The 20,751-nt window shown below is 40.8% G+C and overlaps 1 protein-coding gene across 1 annotated transcript; it reads right to left on the bottom strand.

Annotated features, from left to right (window-relative positions):
• Positions 1-13,491: 13,491 nt before the first annotated feature.
• LOC121616487 (high-affinity choline transporter 1-like) lies at positions 13,492-20,361 on the bottom strand. Its single transcript, XM_041951274.1, has 8 exons — positions 20,178-20,361; positions 19,630-19,743; positions 18,705-18,860; positions 18,433-18,581; positions 17,754-17,897; positions 17,263-17,416; positions 14,880-15,097; positions 13,492-14,145 (listed from the first exon to the last, which is right to left on the bottom strand). The coding sequence occupies exons 1-8, from the start codon at positions 20,359-20,361 to the stop codon at positions 13,492-13,494; spliced, it is 1,773 nt and encodes a 590-aa protein (XP_041807208.1).
• Positions 20,362-20,751: the final 390 nt, after the last annotated feature.

Genomic DNA, 20,751 nt, shown 5'->3' with positions numbered 1-20,751 from the left:
TACAAATAAAAATACAGATATGGTTTGACCGATACCAAAACTAATAATCTTGTCTTGGTTGCAAATTCCAAGACAAGATTCCATCCTATTCTAAATTTGACCATTATATAAAATCCCTTAACCCCTTGACACCAGAATTTATATTAAAAACATATTTGTTTTTGTTTTTGCTTTCAAATTGATCCTAAATTAAGAGTTTGTTCATTTTTTTGTAGTACATACAATAGATATAAATTTAGGTATGATGCAAATTAGCGACAACAAGCGTTAATGCTTAAATGCAATACTTTTTTTTTCAAAATTCATGAATGTGCATCATAAAAGCCATTCAAAATTCATTTATTTCATCAAAACAGCCACAAAACTGGCTTACAACCATTACACTGTAACAACAACACAACGGATGTAGTTTTCACTTTGACCGGTCCGACGAGAAGCCAATGCTTGCAAAAGGGTCCTATAGGTGTGTGTTGAATGTGCACAAACCAGCATTAGAGGAATGCATGCGCAATTCGGCTGCAATGTGGATTAAAGCGGTATGATGCGATTCACAACAATCGGTGTTAAGGGGTTAAATTACAATATAACCCATATAACCCAAGCAGTATTTAAACATTTTACCATTCACTCACATTTATTTGTTAAGTATGGAGCTAAAGCCAGAAGCTGTTAGCTTAGCTTAGCATAAAGACTGGAAACAGGGGGCAACCTCACAGTGAAGGCAAGACTTCAGGAATAATTGATTAAACAAACAAGATGTAACATGTTGATTGGTCAGGCGAGTTGTTTCCCCTTGATTTCAGTCTTCGTGCTAAGCTAAGCTAACTGTCTGGTGTCTCTAGCTTCATATACTGTAAAGCATACAGTCATGACAGTGGTATCAATCTTCTAACTCAAGTACTCATGTGATCCATTGTCAATATTGAAATATTGATTTAAGCTCATTGTAGATGAAACATCAGAGTATGGTGCAAATATACAGAATGTAAAATGAATTAATGGGGTTTACAGTATGTAGTAGATGCAAATAGTCAGTGGAGACTTACTTTTCTTTTTAAAATAGCACAGCCAGGCATTTTCACATAAACCCCTCAAATTATAATTTCAAATGGGATAAATCATTTATTTGGATATTAATCAGTCCCATCAGAGTGGAGCTTGGATAAAGAGACATTTCCCTGTGCCAAGTGAATGTGTTATTAAATGAGAATCGGCTTCAGTTTGACATGAAACATGCTTCAGTTTTCTTCTGTGTTAATGTATGAGCATCATTTCACCTGCCCGCGTCTTGGATGTTTTTATGTTTTGCTTCGTTTGAAAGGGAACAGCCATCCTAGCTCGTTGGGTACCTGCCGCTGGCGGAAGCCAGATGTGCAGCAGCAGTGAAGCAAGGAGGGGACCTGACGTAAAGGTGGACACACACACAAACAGACATGCACAGCCTTGTTTGTAGCACTCCGCCGCATGTAGCTAATGTGGCTTCGAGGCTGCAGCTCCTTCCCGCACTCAGCATTCAATGTGAGTCCAGGCATTAACTAAATCACTATGACGGATCCCCCCCACCACCCTCAAACTGTGGCGTAATATAATTTGTGCATCGAAGGTTGTGTGGGTTCAGCTGATTACGTTAGCGTCGCTGTGAAGAGAGTCAGAGCCTGTCAGCTCTTCAACAAAGAGACCAAACGAGTGTCAGGCAGCTGCGGACTGGAGCTTAAAGCTGTGCGAAAGAGGCAAAACAGGACTTGATGATCATTGATTCTGATTTTTAAGTAACATCACATTAAATGATAAATTGTCCAAGTGGAATTAGTTTTCACCTTAGACTTTGGATTTAATGATTGGCTGTTAGAGTAAAGCAGCTCAGGAGGAACATCTGCTCAAGGTTTTTGTCCTTTACATGAAACTTGCTGTACTTATAGCTCCCGTTTCATACAGTTTGATACAATCACAATCTCCTCTCCCTCGGGCATATTAAGGCCTAATTGGACCCAAGCTACTTACCGCTAATGGGATCAATAGGAGAACCAACAGTGGACACACACCATTTTCATTACTTACCGCAGCTCAATACATAGGGCCGCCACCGCAGCAATCAATGAGTGCAGCAGCAATAAGAAAGGCCGCAGAATCTGTCAAAAGAAAGGGGCACAGCTGAATTATAGTCCGTAATGTGGACCGGTGATGTTAATTTTCCATAAGTAATCCGAATATAGCTGAAAAACATTTTACTTAATGTGCATGGCCATGCAATTGAAAAAAATGAAGATTAAAGAGGAGGATTTATGGTAAAGCAGGCAGGTTTGAACTTTCATTGGTGACATGTACAAGGATACACACACACACACACACACGCACACACACACACACACACACACACACACACTGCAGCTGCCATGACGTGTGCTGTGTGAGGCGGTCTTTCGTCACAGTGTTAAATCGATAGGAAATCAATAGGTGCAGTGTATCAGTCACATATGCACTAGAACGCCGTCAATCACATGTAATCGTAAAATATGCTGCCATATTCTTCTGTCAAAACTTTGCAACAAAGACGCTGTTTGTGAACCTTTTTTTTGTCACAATCAGGAGGAAAAAAAATCCATTTCGCGACCAGATTAGAGAGAACAATTGATTTGGCTTCACAAATGAAAACACCTGTGGTTTGTCTGAACAAAAAAAAAGAAAAAAAGAAAAAGCTGCTTGATTGCTTTGCTGGAATGATGATAGATTAAGGCTATTAAAGGAGCGTTCTGTTTGTACAAGATTTATTCATTAATTTGAGGCAAAAATCAGTGCGAGCCAACCAAAAGTGTCCATCAGGTCTTTCACTTCGTCAAAAATTTTAATCCATTATCCTTCGTTTTGACCTCTTTTCCGTTCGAGCCGTCGAAACAAATCAAAACAAACAGGACGTCATTAAGTACAAGGAGGTAGTCTGACAGCTGGAAGCTTGATTTGTAGCAGTCCAGACCAGACCAGAAAAACACATCAGACAGGCCTGTCAGTGCATCTCACACACAGTATGCATGTTTGATTGTGCACATGAACCCCTAAGATGTATAAAAGTTATGATGAATGTGTTCTTCATATCGTATTGTTTTAATACGTTAGACAGATATTCAGTTATTATGTATGCAAACTTTTGACTTGAACTCACCTGAGAGGATGTCTTCCATCAGCCTGATCAGCTGAGTCAGTGAACCAATGAACATCAGTGATGAAGGCTTCCTTAGTGTTTCCTTAATCCACGTCTCCTATTGTTCGTTGCTCCTGTAACTTTGTTACGGAAGAGATTTTTTCTCAGCCCTTAAAGACTGTGTAGAATAGCTGCATGGAGAGCGACTATTATAAAGGATGTTGTACATTAACATGACTGGAGTTAACTCAGTTACAGCTATTATCCGACCTGACACTGTACCTGTCCAAAGGTATTGTCCAGAGTACATCCAGATCACAGAACACAGGCTTAATTTGATTACACTCTTGGAGGAAGACGTATATTAGACATTATCAACGGCTATGACGCAGAGTCTAATAAGGATGTTTACGTTCTGACATGATTGACTTACATTACTTTCTAATCTTACGAATCAGGAAGTGTTGCGAGAAATGTCGAGAAAAACATATTGCAAGCCATAGCTTCTGTGTTTTGTTTTTCTTTACAGAATAAATGATGTGGCAGGTTGGACCTCGAGGGACAGTGTTTAACTGTCAAGAACAGCTCTGTCTGTCCCTCTGTGTATTTAGTGTGGAAAACTGTCTAGAATGAAACCAGCTGAGACTGAAAGCAGGCTGCTAATGGCACAGATCTGATCTGAAACACAAAGGAATGAAGGAAAACTGAAACGTTTCTCTCCCAGCACAACAGTAATCAATGACACGGCAAAACGTGTACACCACTTTCATATCTGTCCGGTAATTAGGAATCTACAGCCGGCAGCTTAGCTTAGCATAAAAACAGGGGGACAGAGCTAAATCCACCAAACAGGCTATGTGGCTTACTGCTGTGTTCACGTCACACAGAAGCTGTGATATGGGAGTTTTCTGACAAAAATAATATCAACTGCTTGGTAAAAAAAATCTGTGTCAACAAACTGGGGGAAAAAATGCAAAGTCACCATCACTGGCAGTTACATCTAAATAAAAAGCCAAATGCAACATTAATACAACTGATTCAGCTGATTTTAAAAGGAGCAATGCTCAGTTTGCTCATATCTGCTTTCCATTGTTAATGAATTACTCATTTCCCCTTCCTCTTCACACCCCTAATCCCTTTCTCTTTTCCTCTCTGCCTTGGCTCTTGTTAGAAAAAAGGAACCACCGGGGCTTCAACTGAAAATCCAAGAACATCCAAAGAGGCGGTTCCCCCCCCTGAGCCTCAACTCCCCCAACTCCATCCTGTCTCCATGCCAGCAGCTCATACTGCTCCATCGTCGCACTCCATCCCTTCATCCACTTATCCCTCAACCCTTCATCCCTCACCCATCATTCCTCATCCCCTCAATCCTTCATTCCTCACCCCTTCATCCCTTATTCCTTCATTCCTCTCCCCTCCATCCCTTATCCCCTCACCCCTCCATCCCTAATCCCTTCATCCATCACCCCTCATCCCTTCATCCCTCACCGCTCACCCCTCCATCCCTCATCCCTTCATCTCTCAACCCTCTTCCCCTCATTTCTTCATTCCTCACCCCTCCATCCCTCATCCCTTCATCCATCACCCCTCATCCCTTCATCCCTCACCTCTCAAACTTCATCCCTCACCCCTAATCCCTTGACCGTCAACCCCTTACCCCTCCATCCCTCATCCCTCACCTCTCATCCTTCACCCCTTAGTCAATATAGTATTTCTTTCTGGAGCTTTAGTCTATTCCATTTTTCCATGTAGCAGGAATATTTCAGAGTTAAATTATTTAGAAATGAACAGTTGAACTGTGGCGTTTGAACTTTTAGTGCAATGTACTCACCAAGCGATACATGTCTGTTTTCCCAGTCTCTGTTATGCTGCTATAATATTCTTGCCATAGCTCCAGTGGAAATACATCCAATAATTTATGCTACTGTCTGCAGTATTGCCAGCATTAATAAAATGTACCCTGGGGACAAGGTGGCTGTGTGCGAGTGTGTGTATGCAATGAAAAACAAACCGACTACAAAAAGGTAGTTACACAAGCACAGGAGCAAACACTGATGGTCTCATTATGCAGCATGGTGAAAACGTGCAAATTACACATCGTTCAGCGCGCTGAACATATGACATTTAAAAAAAGGCAGAAAGTGAGACAGACTGGATGGAAATGTCTTAATACAGTAAAAAAGGATGCTTATAGATGTAACAGTGAAAAAAGAAACCAAGAGCAGGTTTGGCTCAGGCTGGGCTCTCTGGCTCTCATGGCCAGCTTGAAGACCTCTTCTGCCACTCAGTAACTGATAATTAGCAACAAAACTGGATGAATATGCAAAATAAAATAAATAAACAGAAAGTAAATAACATGAATGATAATAATCGGTTGAAGTCTTACAGATTGATTCTTTGAAGAAACCCTGAGATCAGCTCTGAAGAGATAACAGACAGAAGCAAGGACAAAGCTGGTGGGTGGGTGGACACTGTCAGTCCAGCCCATCCCTCATATGAGCTAAGGGTGCGACAGTAAATGTCTGGCCTTCCCATTCATTCCTCCCTCCTTCCCCTTTTTCCCTCCTCTATCCTGAGAAGCGGAGCACTTAGTCTAATGTGAGTAACGACGATGACTGTTTTCCAGGCTGGCCATGATCCGCAGTAAATAGGCCAAGATTTATTGCTATAAATTACATCATCCCTCTCTCTGTGTCTTCTTTAGCCTACCTTTGTTCCTTCATTCAGTGTCTTAGTGTGCGATTGTCTTTGCTAGACTTTCTTTCATGCTGCATTCATGACTCACGTCAGTCTGCTTTACAGGTAAAATGTTAGATGGGTAGTACAGCCATGTCTAAATACAATATTAGAAAATAAAAGATACAGTGTGGGTGCTGAAAATGATTTTCCACAATTTGTCTTATTGATTAAGGACATAAACCTGAGCTTTCAGTCACTTTCAAGGCTTCATTCCTTCTCTTCCGTTTCCTCATTCACTGCCTTTTAGCTACGCCTCTTGGCTCCGAGCCATTCATACATTTCACCACCTCTTTCTATTATCCTATCAGTTTAATGTGTGTGAGGCTACTTTATGCTCTCCCATAAAGAAGTATGGACAGCTTAAAGAAATGGACTCCTCTCTTTTTTCCCCATTTTGGAGCCAGTCTATTGTCTGTCTGGGTTGTCTGTCTGTCCCACTCTGATGAATGTGACACCTCAGCTACACCTTGAGGGAGTTTCATTACATCTGGTGCAAACGTTCACTTCAACACAAAGATACACTGACTAGCTTTTGGTGGTCAACATGTTTTTTTTGCCATAACTCAAGAATTCATACACTGATTACGACATACTTTCACACAAATATCTCATAGAATTAATGTGATCCAGTCTACCACAAGCTCATTGGTTGTGCTGACATTGAGCTTCAGGTTGTTGCACCATGTGATAAAGCTCTCTATCAATCCTCTGAACTCCTCAGTAAGAATAGTCTCTCTCATGTTTCTCACTGGAAATTTTCCATATATGTATATATATATATATGTATATATGTATATGTCATATATGTCATATATGACATTGGCATTCAGTGCCAACCAGCATCAGTAATGACCAAAAGTTCAAGCTGCATCTCAATCTGTGGCTCATTCGTCTCCATACATCAGACCAGCCAGTCAGTGTTTTATTATATACATGGATGTAACAGCCAAGAAGATCATTTAAACTGCCTGAAGGCATAGAAGTCTATTATTAGGCATTAAAACGTAGCTGTTATTAAAAGCCCAAAGTAATTAAAATGTAGGATAATATGTAATCGATAAATTAAAGATAAGGGGTGTCAAAGAGTGCAATGTTTTGTCTTTTCATCAGCACTTCCAGCTGCCTTCCTGCCTTTTTTTGTCATTTTAGAGAGAATAAGTCATGAGCTGTGCTGCAGGGCTCAATGTATGTGTCTTTCTCCGTGCATGTGTGAATTACACGCTACTGATGTCGCTCAGGGAATTCGGTGCGTTTTTTAAACGCAGAGGAGGCTTCAGCGAGGACAAAGCTTGGGTCGTGAAGCCTGCAGCAAGGCTGTAGGGTTGGCAGAGATATATACAGTACGTGGATACATACATAGAGACCAGCTGGGAGTTCAATCAGAGGATTGTGGTGATACACGCATGATGAACATCAGAGGTTGTGTGTTTTTCCATGGATTATGTAGGAGGCAATGATATATCAAGCAGCTCGGTTCTTGGGGAATAAGACCTATTTGTTTAGTTGACCCTAACAAGGAGGTGTTAAAACATACATACTGAACCAATGATCTTGCACTGTACAAGCTGCTTTGTACAACACAGTGTTTAACCTCCTCCTCTGTCAAAGCCAAAATGTTTGCTGTTCCTGAGTAGATACCTTTACCGGGATTTTTAGCATTTCCAATCCTGCTTATCGATTGTGGGCCTCGTCTAATCCTGATTCTGACTATGTGCACATATTATATGAGCAAAATATACACCAAAACAGTGTATAATGAAAGCAAAAACTACCATTATTTTCTACATTATTCTCATTCAAAGGTAAAAATAAAGAAAAATATAGATATTTAATTTATCTTACAAAACACAAGTTGAATGTCTGCTGTTTTTACACCTGACATGCCAATGTTAGCCAACTATTGAATATTATCACTATGAGGAAGATAAAAATGCTGCATTTTCAGTTTACAGACGTGTGAATGCAGATGATTGACCATCATTTGCACATTAAACTTCACCAAAGTTGAGCAAGTGAACATGCTTATCTAAGTTAATGCATGTGTGACTGCACCATGTAGTAGGAAGACTTCACACATTAATTCACAAGAAATTTTAAATTTGGCCACACATTTTGTTCTAATTCATGCAAATCTTCTGCAAAAATGGTCAGCGTGGATTAATGTTTGCCACTTTTGTGTCCTTGCTGATGAAGTGAAAGAAAAAAACATGTTTGACTTGCATGAGCTTCTTCACAGCAGACATTTTGACTTGTCATACTAGGAGAAGCACAGGTGTCCCGGTAAGGCATGACAGTGTTGCAGTGAGCCAGCATGCAGAATCTCCCCCTGAACCTGAAACAGCTGAATGGAATTCATCCAATGGTCATTTCATTATGTACACCTGTGCTTTTCCTACTGTGACATGCCCAAATATCTTTCCAGGTAGAGCTCAGACATCAGTATCTTTCCAGGTTGTCAAAAGTTATCACCAAAATGCAGATTTCCATATGTCACTTTCCTTTATTTTAAAAAATTAATTGACTAGAAACAAATAATTAAATAAAAACCCCAGTCTACATTATGTCTTCCCCATCCAACCAACCTGGTAATATTTAACTTTTCTCTCCAAGCTGCCTGCTGCTTGTTTGATTTACATGAATCTCGCAAGAAGATCCATCCAATACAGTTTTCTGCTGTTTCCAAAATCAGTAATTTGAACGATTCTTTTCCAGTGAGTGATTTTGTTAGATGAAAACACCCTTTAAACATGCAGCCTTATAATTTCGATAGTATCAGACCAGTCTCAGGTCTGTCACCTGCAGGCAAGTCACCTGACACTGCGGCAGCTTTCATTGGCACTTACACTAATAGCTATTATACCTGCTCACAAACCTCAGTCTCTTTCTACAGACAGAATAATAGCTATCTGTCAGATATTGGTCTGGAGGCATGGAGGGTGCGTACATGATTCCCACAAGATGAAGCAGTGACAGTGAGAGGCGTAACATCCACGTATGAATCAGCTGTGTTATTAGGAAACCCTCTATCAGGTTCAGTGATTGTGAACATGACTGTCGCAATTTAGTCAAGCAAGACTGAAGTGCACATAAGGGATTGTTATAGAATATCTATAATTATATATCTATATATTTATATGTATCATATATATGATTTTATATTTTTCATACCATATGATGATATGTACAAATCAAGATTTCTTTTTTGTAGATGAGTGGGATATGATTCCCTACAGTACAATAAGTGGCTGTAAATGGGCTGCTGTTAAACATCTAAAATTAAACTTGGTGCATGCTGAGATGTAAATCAAAACTCAAAGTTTAGGACATGGACTTAACTTGTGAGTTAAGTGTCTCCACCTTAAATCAAAGCAACAAATTAATCTTACCTCTGCTACTGTCAGTTAGGGTTTAGAGTTCTTGTGGTTTGGTTGAACAGGGTTTTGTCTGAAATGTCAGATGTGGCTGTCTGATTAATAATAAGAGGGTTTGACGTGGATAGGAACAGAATGTTCCACTGAGCCCATTTCTTTAACTGCATGCAAACTAATGTTTTAATGATGAGTAATTATTCCTAAACATAACAAAGCTTCAGACAATAATCTTCTGCTTCAGATACCCCTTACATGTTTGATACTGTTCCAGTTTGAACCTTACAATACACATACAGTACCCATACACACACACACAAACACACAAACAAGATGCAATTCCTAACACCTTTAGTTTTTTCTGCTTGGGTGGTCTATGAGTCTATACTACGAGTACGAGGAAAAACACAATTTGAAGGTTTTTTCCATCAGCCAGGGGTCAGACTGGTGTAGTGATGTAGGGATCTGAGAAGTGCTTGTTTGTGTGTGTGTGTGTGTGTGCTGGTGTGTGTGTGTGTGTGTGTGTGTGTGTGAAAAAGAGATTGACAGCACTGACAGTTTTGCCAGTCATAAGAATCTGAGGCGGGCGTTTTGATTGATGCGTCCAAGCAGGCGGCAACCCCAAGATTAAACCCTCCAGCAGTCAGTCCACACCCTGGACACACACACACCCTGGACACACACACACACACACACACACACCCACACACACACACACACACACACACAGGTATCCATATTCAGATCAGGTATTATATCTTTTTCATATCTTATTAAATAGTTGAAAATTAAACTAAATTCTATGTGTGTGAAGCAAATATATATACCGTATGTAAATCTGTTACTTTAAAACAACAATACAAAAACAGTAATGCAGGTATGCACAGAGAGAAAACCAAATCATGACTGTGCTAAATCATATAATTTATTCAACTCACCTCACATATGTTTACAACTATACTCTTATAGACACTGCATGAATAAATAAATAAATAGCTGTAATTTCACTGTCAACAAACATCATTTTCATTGCTGCATTTAAAAGTTGACTTATTTGTTCCTATGCTTTTTTTGGTATATACATTTATCACACAAAAATACAGCATCATCAATTTACGACATTGAGCCACAAACGTGCCAGTTCGGCTGCTGACACTGATTCTTTTCTGTGTGCGTTCAGGTTTGTGAATGAACCTAAGCTATGACACACTCATCATGAGGCTTTTCAGATGAGAAGGAAAGTTTACATTCACGTTCGAGTCCAATGAGGTTGCCTGACACTTTGCATAGCATCAGACCAGCAGTCACCACGTTCAGTTTGAAGCTGATGTCAGCTTGGTGGCAAATCATAAATCCCACAGCTGTTAATAATGTTTTAGAGAGGGGACAGGTCGGGTTGGGATTCAGTGTGTCTACTGTACCTCAACAGATACGGCTGCATATGGGGATCAAGCCTCCTCACTCTAAAGACTAACTAAGGCCACCTCGCCACCGTAAAGGATAAGGCTGGTGTTATTGTAGGTTTTTCTTGTCGTTGCCAAATCCCCTCAAAAGACTGAAATCAACAATGTATCGATCCCATGAAGATGTATTATCTCTGAGCTGGTCCTTCCTTGTGCCACAGAGCTCCATTGTTGCCCAAAAAACACATCAGCAAGTGACAACGTTCCTTTAGTAAGATTAACATGGGCGCTGTAGTTCAATATGAGTCAGTTAGATAGAATACCTAATGTGGATTAATCTGCAAGTGAAAACAGTCCCCATCAAATGCATCATTTACTCCTCTTTGAGCAACATTTTTTCTGACATTGTCAACCCCTTTTTAAAGATTTAGGTCTGCAGTAGGAATGAATGGGCGTGCAGTCGAGTGCCATAGATGGGGTAGAGAAGTGAGAGAACGCTGAGGGACTAACTGGTTTTTGTATCAGTTGTTGACAATAATTCAAATACAGAATATTGCCAGCCTTATCCTTTAACTCAAAAATGATTTCTGCAAAAGTGATCAGTTTTTGCAAGTGTTCCAAACTCTACGCCCAACAAACCACAACGATCCTGAGAGGAAATAAACACAGAAAAGTCAGCTGGACAATGGTAACACTTAACAATGCCAAAAATCGTTGTATGAAGTGACAACTGCTTTACTTGATTCTTCTCATACAGAGCAGCAGGGTGCCTGACACTGGGGAATTCACTGTATGTATAAGGGTGCTCGATCAGTTACACTTCAGCGTTCACCACTAATTTATAACACACTGTAAAACAAACCTTTAAAAGCTGTAGTTTTGAACCTTTCTGCAGCATTGATCAAATGTCCTGAGGGCTAATCAACTGGGGATTGGATCAATACTGACCGGTGCCACTGACACCATCCCGAGAGGAACAATCATTTCCTGTCTCCACTAACCTGCTGTGGCTGGCCAGTCAATACAGGTTAGTTTGAGCGAGCAAACCGTCACACACAAATTTCTAAATATCCTCTGTGAGATCATTTTTAAAGGACCACATCAGTCCTTGTATAAATGAAGCACGCTTTAGGTTAATACCAATCAAAACTTGCTGTAGTGTTTTTAGACGTCTGAATGTTCACACCAGGCTTCCTTCGGATTCCATTCTTTTATATTTGAGCTTGCAAAATTAACATCATATATGTGCTTTTGTTCTCATCAGCTGTAAATGCACATTAATTCAAAGATGTGTCACATCAAGTTTGACAAAAACAAAGACTGCAAATTGATTTTTACAACATATGTAAATGAATGGAAGCCAATGGCTGCCTGGAAAGAACAACATTCAGAAATCTGTTTATGTTGGATATTTGAATCTGGGTGGTGTGTAATGTTCATGTGTTCATGATGATTCTGCACCTTGTGTGTCCAGTGGAAGCATTCACTGCCATTCAGTGTGAGTTACACGGACAGTCAATGACGATGTTTTTATGTTTGACCATGATCTTTACATAAAGCTCCTCTATTTTTTATTAAAACACTGGATCAAGTTCCTAATGAATATCAAGAGGTAAGATAATGATCATCCGACTCTTTAGACAGTTTTAGCATCTTTCAGCTCATTGTTTTGGTTTTCCGTCCCACAATTTCGTTTGATTTATTCTCACTGCTCTTACCAACCTTGTTTCCAGCTGCGGGAGGCAGCTGTTCACATCAAAAACCTCAGATAAACCCAGTGTACACTACCCGCCATAGTAAGCAACTAGCTGGTGAACATTGCGGCGTATTTTGAGGCTAAGAGCCAGATAATCCCCTTCAGGAGCTGGTGGAGAACAAAACAGAGCTAACAGGAGAGTAAATATTGGATTTACATTCATCAGATTATGTCTCAACAAGATTGTAGTTGCATTATAGGGCTTCATTTTCAAAATGTTAGCTGTGAACATGAACAACTGTTGTGACTGAATGCAATGTTGGGTCTAGCAGAATCATCCGATTTCAACCTTCTGTTTGGTGATATTTTGGTGGCACGTGGTTTTTCATGTGTCAATTACTGTGTGTGGAATTAGCGAACACGACCGGAGGATTAAGAGCAAGGTGAACACAAAAATAAAAATCTACTACTCTTCAAGTTAAAAACAATGACACTAACTTGCAAATTCAGTACAATGTATCTACCTATACAACATAGATCCTAAAAATATTATTGCTCTATTAATAAAATTTCTCTACGCAAATTTAAAACCTAAAGTCTGAGAAGTTTCTGGAGCTTTCACATGATGCCGCTTTGTTGTCAGGTGCACATGTACATGAACACGCACGCACGCACGCACGCACGCACACACACACACACACACACAGCTATGTAGATGTGGACACAGTGCCTTGGTTATATATTGCACTATTCTCATTACCCACAGCAAACCCTTGTAGTTGTCTTCACAAACTGTATGTCCACTGTAGTCTCTCATGGTTTCCCACCGATCACTGTAGCAGCACTTAAATTAAACTGGCTGTTGTGGTTTCACTGAGTCATGATAAAAAGAAATGCAAGTATGAGTATGGTATATTTGACACAACTGATTTACTGTCAACCGCCTGGTTCTTGGCAAGGGATTTTAAAAAAGAAGGAGGCACCATGTCATCAGCATAAAACAAACTTGTGGAGTCACTCGGAAGCCACAGCAGATTTCTGCTGATCTGGTTTCCAGTGCGGCAGTAGCAAGTTTCCTGAAGAATGTCGATGCCTCATTGATTATTCCTTCTTCTTCAAATTCCTTGATTTTCTTTGTGCCTTTGTTGCCTAGTTTTCATTGTGAAAAGCCTCCGGACTAGACGCCCCATCGTCACTGAGGATCTCAGTGTTGGTGAATGTCCCGGCGAGTGACGCACCCCGGACCTGATTGACAGGCGCCATCTCTGAAAGAATGATGTTATCGTGGTTGCTCACCAGCGTGGCTTTGTCCATGATCTCCTTGCTATGCTTGGACACCACGGCATCCAGGAAGTCGTACTTGTGTGATAGCGTACCGCTTTCAAAGAGGTACTTTGTCAGGTAAGAAAAGGCCACATTTGCAAAGAAGGATGCCACCATGGACACGGACTTGAACGGGAATTTCTGCTGGACAAAGTGCTCCACATCCCCTGTGAGGTGGTGGACTCTCTCCTGGGTCACCCAGCCAGGGTAGTAGATGAAGGGAGGAAGTTTCAGGTAGGGCTCCCCTCCACCAATGCGCAGCAAAAGACCAACAATATAGGCAGCCACAGAGCCATAGGTATTGGTGCCTTTGACGAACAACACACTGAGAAGCTGGGGAAAGATGATGACGTAGACCAAGTCAGAGCTCAGGTACCACAGGCCATACACTGAGCCTGTTAGCAACGCCATAGCAGTGGCAAGAGCTCCGAATACAAAGATGGTGAGGCGCATCACCCAAACAATCTCTCTATCTGAGGCCTGGAGGAGATAAGAAAGAGATAACAGAGTGAAAACAGAAAATGTGGAAAAGACAAGGTAGAGAATGAGGAGGTATAAAGAGAACGGTCAAATTAAATCTACAGCCATGCTCGCAGCTCTGCGAGGCTGTACTCTGGTACAGCAGCGCTTTGAACTAAATGCTAATGTCAGCGTGCTAACTTGCTAATGCTAATGTTTAGCAGGTGTAGTGTTCACCATCTTAGCTTAGTGTGCTAGCATGCTAGCACTTCTTAATTAGCATTAAACACAAAGGGTTGCTGAGGCTGAAGGGAATGCCATGAGTTTCTCAGTAGTTGGTAATGAACCAAATGACTCAACAAAATAAAATGATGGTGCTAGAAGTCAGAGGATCACCAAAGTCTTTGGTCAATGTCGGTACAAAGTTTCGAGCAATTCATCCAATAGCTTCTGAGATATTTGAGACTGACTGACCGACACACTCACCAAAGATCCTTGCCACTAGTGTGGCTAACATCAAGCTCCATACTTCACATCAGCAGAGGATTAATAGATAATCCAATCTAATTTTGAGAGTATTCATCTTTCAGTCGTCTGAAGGTTTGGTTGTTCAGCAAGTACAATAAGTAACATCTGACAGACTTGTAAATCACTGCGATGGAACAAGAATTGATTTATGGATTATTTGACTGATGCTTGCAGCCACCGGCTCAAATGGTGCAGATGTGTTTTAGTATTATTGTTGGCACTCTTACCGACTGCCGAAAGGCGAGCTGATAGATGTTCCTGGCAAACATGGAGCTGGCTGAGAGAATGGACGAGTCTGCTGACGACATGACCGCAGCTGACACAGCCCCCAGACCAAAGAAGGAGATGTAGGGTGGGCAGAGGTGCTGAAGCACTATGGGAAGGATCATGTCAGCTTGATCCTTATCCTTTGGAGCGAGCGACCCATAAGAAGTCTGGTTCCAGTCTGGAAGAAGAAATGGGAGCTATAGTCATTACCGTATTGAACTTATCAGTCATATTCTTTGTGTCCAAGTATAGGATTATCTATGCATCATATCAGCTTTATTTTCTGATTTTTTTTCTGATCATTGAACCGAGTGACAACATAATGCAGCAACTTGTCTGAGGCAGTAACACAACATAACTAAACACGGACTGGACAGCTTTTTGGAGACAGGGCTCGACTTTGAGACATTATTATAATGCTGCCTGTGGATACACTTGTTTTGGTTGCTGAGAAACAAAAGGGCTTCACTTCTGTGTGCTGAAACACAGCAGAGATTAGCATCGTAATGCTCTGCAGCTGCAGACAAAATAAAAGGAAAAAGCCACAGTAGAAACAGGATGCCAGGAATAATGCATATATGACATCCATGTAACATTAACTATGGTGAACACACTGGTTTGTGCTTATGGAACATTGGTCCAAACATGAAACATGGGCCTGTATTGAAGAATTAATTACAATGTTTAATTGCATTTTAATTGGAAATTTGATTAATAATCATTTCATTAATAATGATTAACATATATGTGAGTCCATTGATTCTGATGAGACATTTGGAGCTGATTAAATGCAGAGGTTTGCATGGATGTATGCATATTTTTCATCGCTGAATACTTAAAAAATTAATAAAACCCACAACGCTGCTTTGAGCTAAATGCTAGCATCAGCGTGCTAACATCCTCACAATGACTAAATAATGTTTACCATGTTCATCATCATAGCTTAGCATGTTATCATGCTAACATCAGTTAATAAACACTGGACACAAAGTTCAGCTGAGGCAGATGGGAGTTTGTTAAGAGTTAAGAGGTCACCAAAGTGATTATATTCATCCATATTTCAGCATGAATGTTTCATGCCAATCTATCCAATCGTCATTGAGCTATTTCTGTCAAAATTGTACATGTGCACCTCATGGTGGCACTAGAGGACAATAAGGGGATCATCAAAGTCGCTAAGATTCACCATCTTAGAAACATGAATGTCTCTTTTTAAACTGAACTGAAACTAGCAGTTGTTAGTCCATACTGACGGTGTTCTCCACTCCACTCAATTCTCATTTCTCCACTCCACTGTAGTCTCATCCCTCCATTCAGCTGGCCAACATTTGTTTTCATACGTCTCAACCCTCTGACATCCATCTATCTTTCTGTCACTTTTTCATCCTCCTCTTCATCCTCCGGAGACATACATACTGTCCCTCCCCTGGATATACACAGGCAGTGGTTGATTAGTGCCTGTTATACATGAAACAGCTTCAGATGGACGAGATTAATTAGCTCCTCTTCAGATGTAATATTCACTAAATCGGCATGGTTGGATGGCTCTCTCCTCTGCCCGTCGTGACAGAATCCGTCTGATGTTGTTTACCCTCCAGATACTGTATGAATCTGCATTTACACATCTGAAAAGAAAAAAGCTGCCAGGGTGTAAACAACCCAAGAAGGCATTGTGTTCCTTTTGATCACGCTGTTTCAATAAAGGATCAGATTCCTGGAAGTTTCCGTTGTCTTGTGATGTTTCATTAACTGCTTAATAAATATGTGTGTGTGTGTGTGTGTGTGTGTGTGTGTGTGTGTGTGTGTGTGTGTGTGTGAACATCATTCATGGATCAGTGTCTGATATGTCTGAGTTCATCTGTGATATGATGTGAACAGCTGCAATCCAGATCTAAATGTGTGCGGAGTTAGGTCATTTTTGGGTCATTTGTAGGCATCTAATCCAGATGTTAGCACTGAATCAGTACTTACTAATATATAGTATTAGTATATGCTGCAAAATAATCTCATACAATAATTAAATCTAATGTTAGTATTAGTATTTTTGAGACAAACAGATATAAGCGGAGTGTTTCTACTTGCAGCCACACAGCTGCTATTTATTGCTGTTTTAAGTGATATCCTCTAGCTGTAAGAGTGAAAATGGCTATATACAGAGGGAGCTCAACTGTCTCACACACTATAAACTGAACTGTTTTTAAATCTACTTCCACATGTTCTGAAGTGACTTGAATATGGTACATTCTGAAATGAATGAGTGACAAACAGGAGCTGAGTGTTGGGGTTACCAAGAATCACTTCAGCTCCAACAAAGCCCTGGTGCGTGTTTGTGTATGTATTTACCAGTGGAGGCCCCTATAGCTCCGATGAGGACCGAGGGGACGGCCATGACCAGGCAGCCGAAGGCGGCGAGGAAGGAAAGGACCTGGGCGTAGGTAGCTGAAGAGGCAGAAAGAACCCGTTGAAAATAGACCTGCCAGGGAATCCCCCCCAACATCTAGAAACAGAAACACATAGTAAATAATCATAATTCATAACAATCAGCTAGACCACCACACCTCTAAAACTTAATCTTAACAACAAATGTAACAAATCCGATGGATGAGTTGTGCTTTGTTATTTTTAATGATACTAATAATCAGTTGCTGTTCACTTTTAGAGGAAACCTCTAACAAGCAAAAACCAAATGTCCTGTGCCTGAACTGCACCTTAAATGCATCACTTAAACCTCCTGCTTGCAGCACTTGACAGTGGAGTCAGAATGTGCATGCAATTTACTTTACACTTATATCTCGAAATGAATTTGTTTATTTCTGATAAAAAATATGACTTACCAGCAAACAGAAGTTGTCCGCCCAGAGCCATCTGTCTTCAGGCTCAATCTTCCCCAGCCAGGGTGACTGATAGATTGTTTCCTTGGCTGTAACACTGATGTCCGACACGGCAGGATTGGACAAGGCAAAAGGCACGCTGATCCACTGATGGAGAGTGAAATAGTGAGAGAAATATTATCATCAATATATCGATAATTAGTCAAATTAATGCGATTCTACTGTCATAGCTGCTTACACCGACAGAGGATCCAAGTTCTACTTATTGTTTACTCAAAGTTTTATATCATTTTAAAAGCAGGCATGCTTTATACTGGTGTCTTGGGATGTAAGTCAGCATGCAGTAGTGGGCTCAGGCCGTCTGAGGGGCAGCGGTGGAAAAAGCGCACAGAAAATCTTGATGCATTTTTGCTGAATTAATGCACTTTAATCAGATTCCACATCCATATATGGATGCCTTGTATCTTTTTGATTTTTTTGACAAGAAACTGGTCAAAAACACCTCTATGGTTGGATAAAATATTGGCTAGTGGCAGCTTCACATTGTGAGCTGAAAGATCAAAGTAATAACTTTGTCCCGCAGTTTATACTGGTATTTAATCATACAGAAGTCTATCCAATTCTTCAACTCATTGTTACCTTGAGAGTCCCTGGCTGTCTAGATGCTGACAGTAAAACTCACCAAGCCCACAAAGATACAGAAGAGCTGGACCACATCTGTGTACGCCACAGAGTAGAGTCCTCCCACCAGCGTGTAGAAGATAGCTATCAGGGCTGAGATCACCACCGACATGTTGATGTTTATGTCCACGATCACACTCAGAGTGGCACCTGTAGGACCACACATTCAGTTTTAGTGTCAGCCAGAGTGACGAGGAGAAGTGCATAGTTAACTTAATGTGGTGCTCATAATGAGTTTTGACATGTAAGTGATCCCATCCAATAATCACCCACCCAGGGCAGATAAAATGGCTGCAGACCAGAAGATTTCCCCCATGAGTGCGGGGATGAAGAGCAGGCCGCCCATCCTTTCTCCGTACAGTTGCTGGAAGGGATCCAGCATGGTGACGTATCCACGAGAACGCATGGGCTTGGCGAAGAAAAGGCCACCTGAAGGATGCCAGACATCAAGGTAAGGCAGACAAATAGCTTGACGGAACATTGTACAGTAGGAAGTGTCTTTTACAATCCTTGAATCGATTAAATTGTATAATATGACAAACCTGAAGTGTGTATCTGGTGCTTCAGTGGAATCAACTGATCTTACAGAACTTCCAGTTTATCTCTGGCTGAAGCACTTTAACATTCCTGTTTATATGTGTGATCTACTGTATTTCTTAGAGAACCACACCAGTGCTTTGCATGTTTTTGCGACACTAACTCAAATGGATTGCATTTATATTTTGCTTTTCTAATCTTACAGATGACTCAAAGCTCTTTGCAACGTAAGTCAGCATTCACCGATTCACACACATGCATTCATACACTCATACATCTTGATCGAGATCACTTCGACATGTAGACATACTACAGTACATAAGCAACATAGGGCTATACAGCATTTGTTTTAATGCAACAGTCAAACACAACAATGACGTACAGTAACAAAAGTAAAAGCAGGCATGATCATCCCTGTGGTAGATCACCTATAATAATAATAATAATACTGTAAATTAGTGGAAATCAATGGCTGCCTTGAGGAATAGCAAAATCAGATTTGTAGTAAATGACCAAAAACATGCAAAATGACTGGTATGGTTCTCTGAGAAGTACACCAGTGCTGATAATCTGCATCAGCTCCTGTATTCTCACCGTGTGTGGCTCTTTACAAGCTTGCTTTTTACGGCATAAGGATTTAAACAAAGATACTGGTTCTCACCTACTACCAGACTGAGAGCGTAACCAAAGGGAGCCTGTGCCCAAGCCAGGCCGTAGTCTGGCAGGTAAACATACTCGGCTGTCCCATTGATGTAGCCACCACCCACCCAAGTAGCTGAAAACAAGAAAAAAAAAGTTAAGTTTCGAAAAAAAGGCAGACTTTTCTGAAAGACTAGTTAGGCGCATGCTGCGCGAGTTTATTCTAATAACAAGAACCCTATAAGTGATGTTGGGAAGACAGAACTGCATTCATCCAAATATCACACTGACCACCCTCATAGTTTGCACTTAAAGCACATAAAACTTGTCAGTCATCAGTTGTTGTGTCTTTAAGTGCTCTGAAATGGAATGAATGTAACGCTGAAGCTTGTGGTATTAAATTAAACGTGTGGCCGCAGTGCTGTTCGTGCGTAAAAAGACGGAGTTGAGGGTTTTTATTGTCTTCTTCTGACCTCATTTGATGGACAAATTTGACACAATGCGCACGCGGGTCATGTTGAACTCTTACAAACAAAGAATTCAAAGACTCCCCGCAGTTAACTAACTCACCGGTCATTGTAAATCCACCGACGAACAATCCGATGTCTCTTCCCCCGACCATGATGCTCTCGCTCCGCTCTCCACCATCGCCAACGCCGGAGTTTTTGTTCTTCCACGCGGCCCAGATCCCCACGAACAGAATCAGGACGTAGAAGATCACGATAGCCACGAGACCCTCGGCGTGGATGGCCATCTTACTTTGGTGCGCTTCCTCCCGCCGAGATCAAGTGCTGTTGCGCGCGGAGGACTGGAAATTCATGGAGAGAACTAGAACTAGAGAGGTAGAAACACATTTCTATCGACTGTGTTTGACTTTGATGAAGAAACATATTTCACAGAAAGGTATTCTTGTGACACACTCTTTTTATCAGGTCTGGAACAACACAGACAAACTATAATTATTAACCATGCGCATTACGTGGAGCGTGGATGATACTGTACACCTAATTTTCATCAGCTTTAAAACACTACCATCCAAACCGTTTATTTGAGGCTGCCATTTTTTTAAAGCTGCAAGGTTTAAATTGCACTCAGTTCAAGGTGTTTAAGTTCGAGAACACAAAGAGGTTCAGATTTCACGTTT

This window comes from Chelmon rostratus, chromosome 13 (genome assembly GCF_017976325.1).
Source record: "Chelmon rostratus isolate fCheRos1 chromosome 13, fCheRos1.pri, whole genome shotgun sequence".
NCBI classification, from domain to species: Eukaryota; Metazoa; Chordata; class Actinopteri; order Chaetodontiformes; family Chaetodontidae; genus Chelmon; species Chelmon rostratus.
Note: the sequence above shows the minus strand (reverse complement) of the source record. Positions and strands in the feature narration are given on the sequence as shown.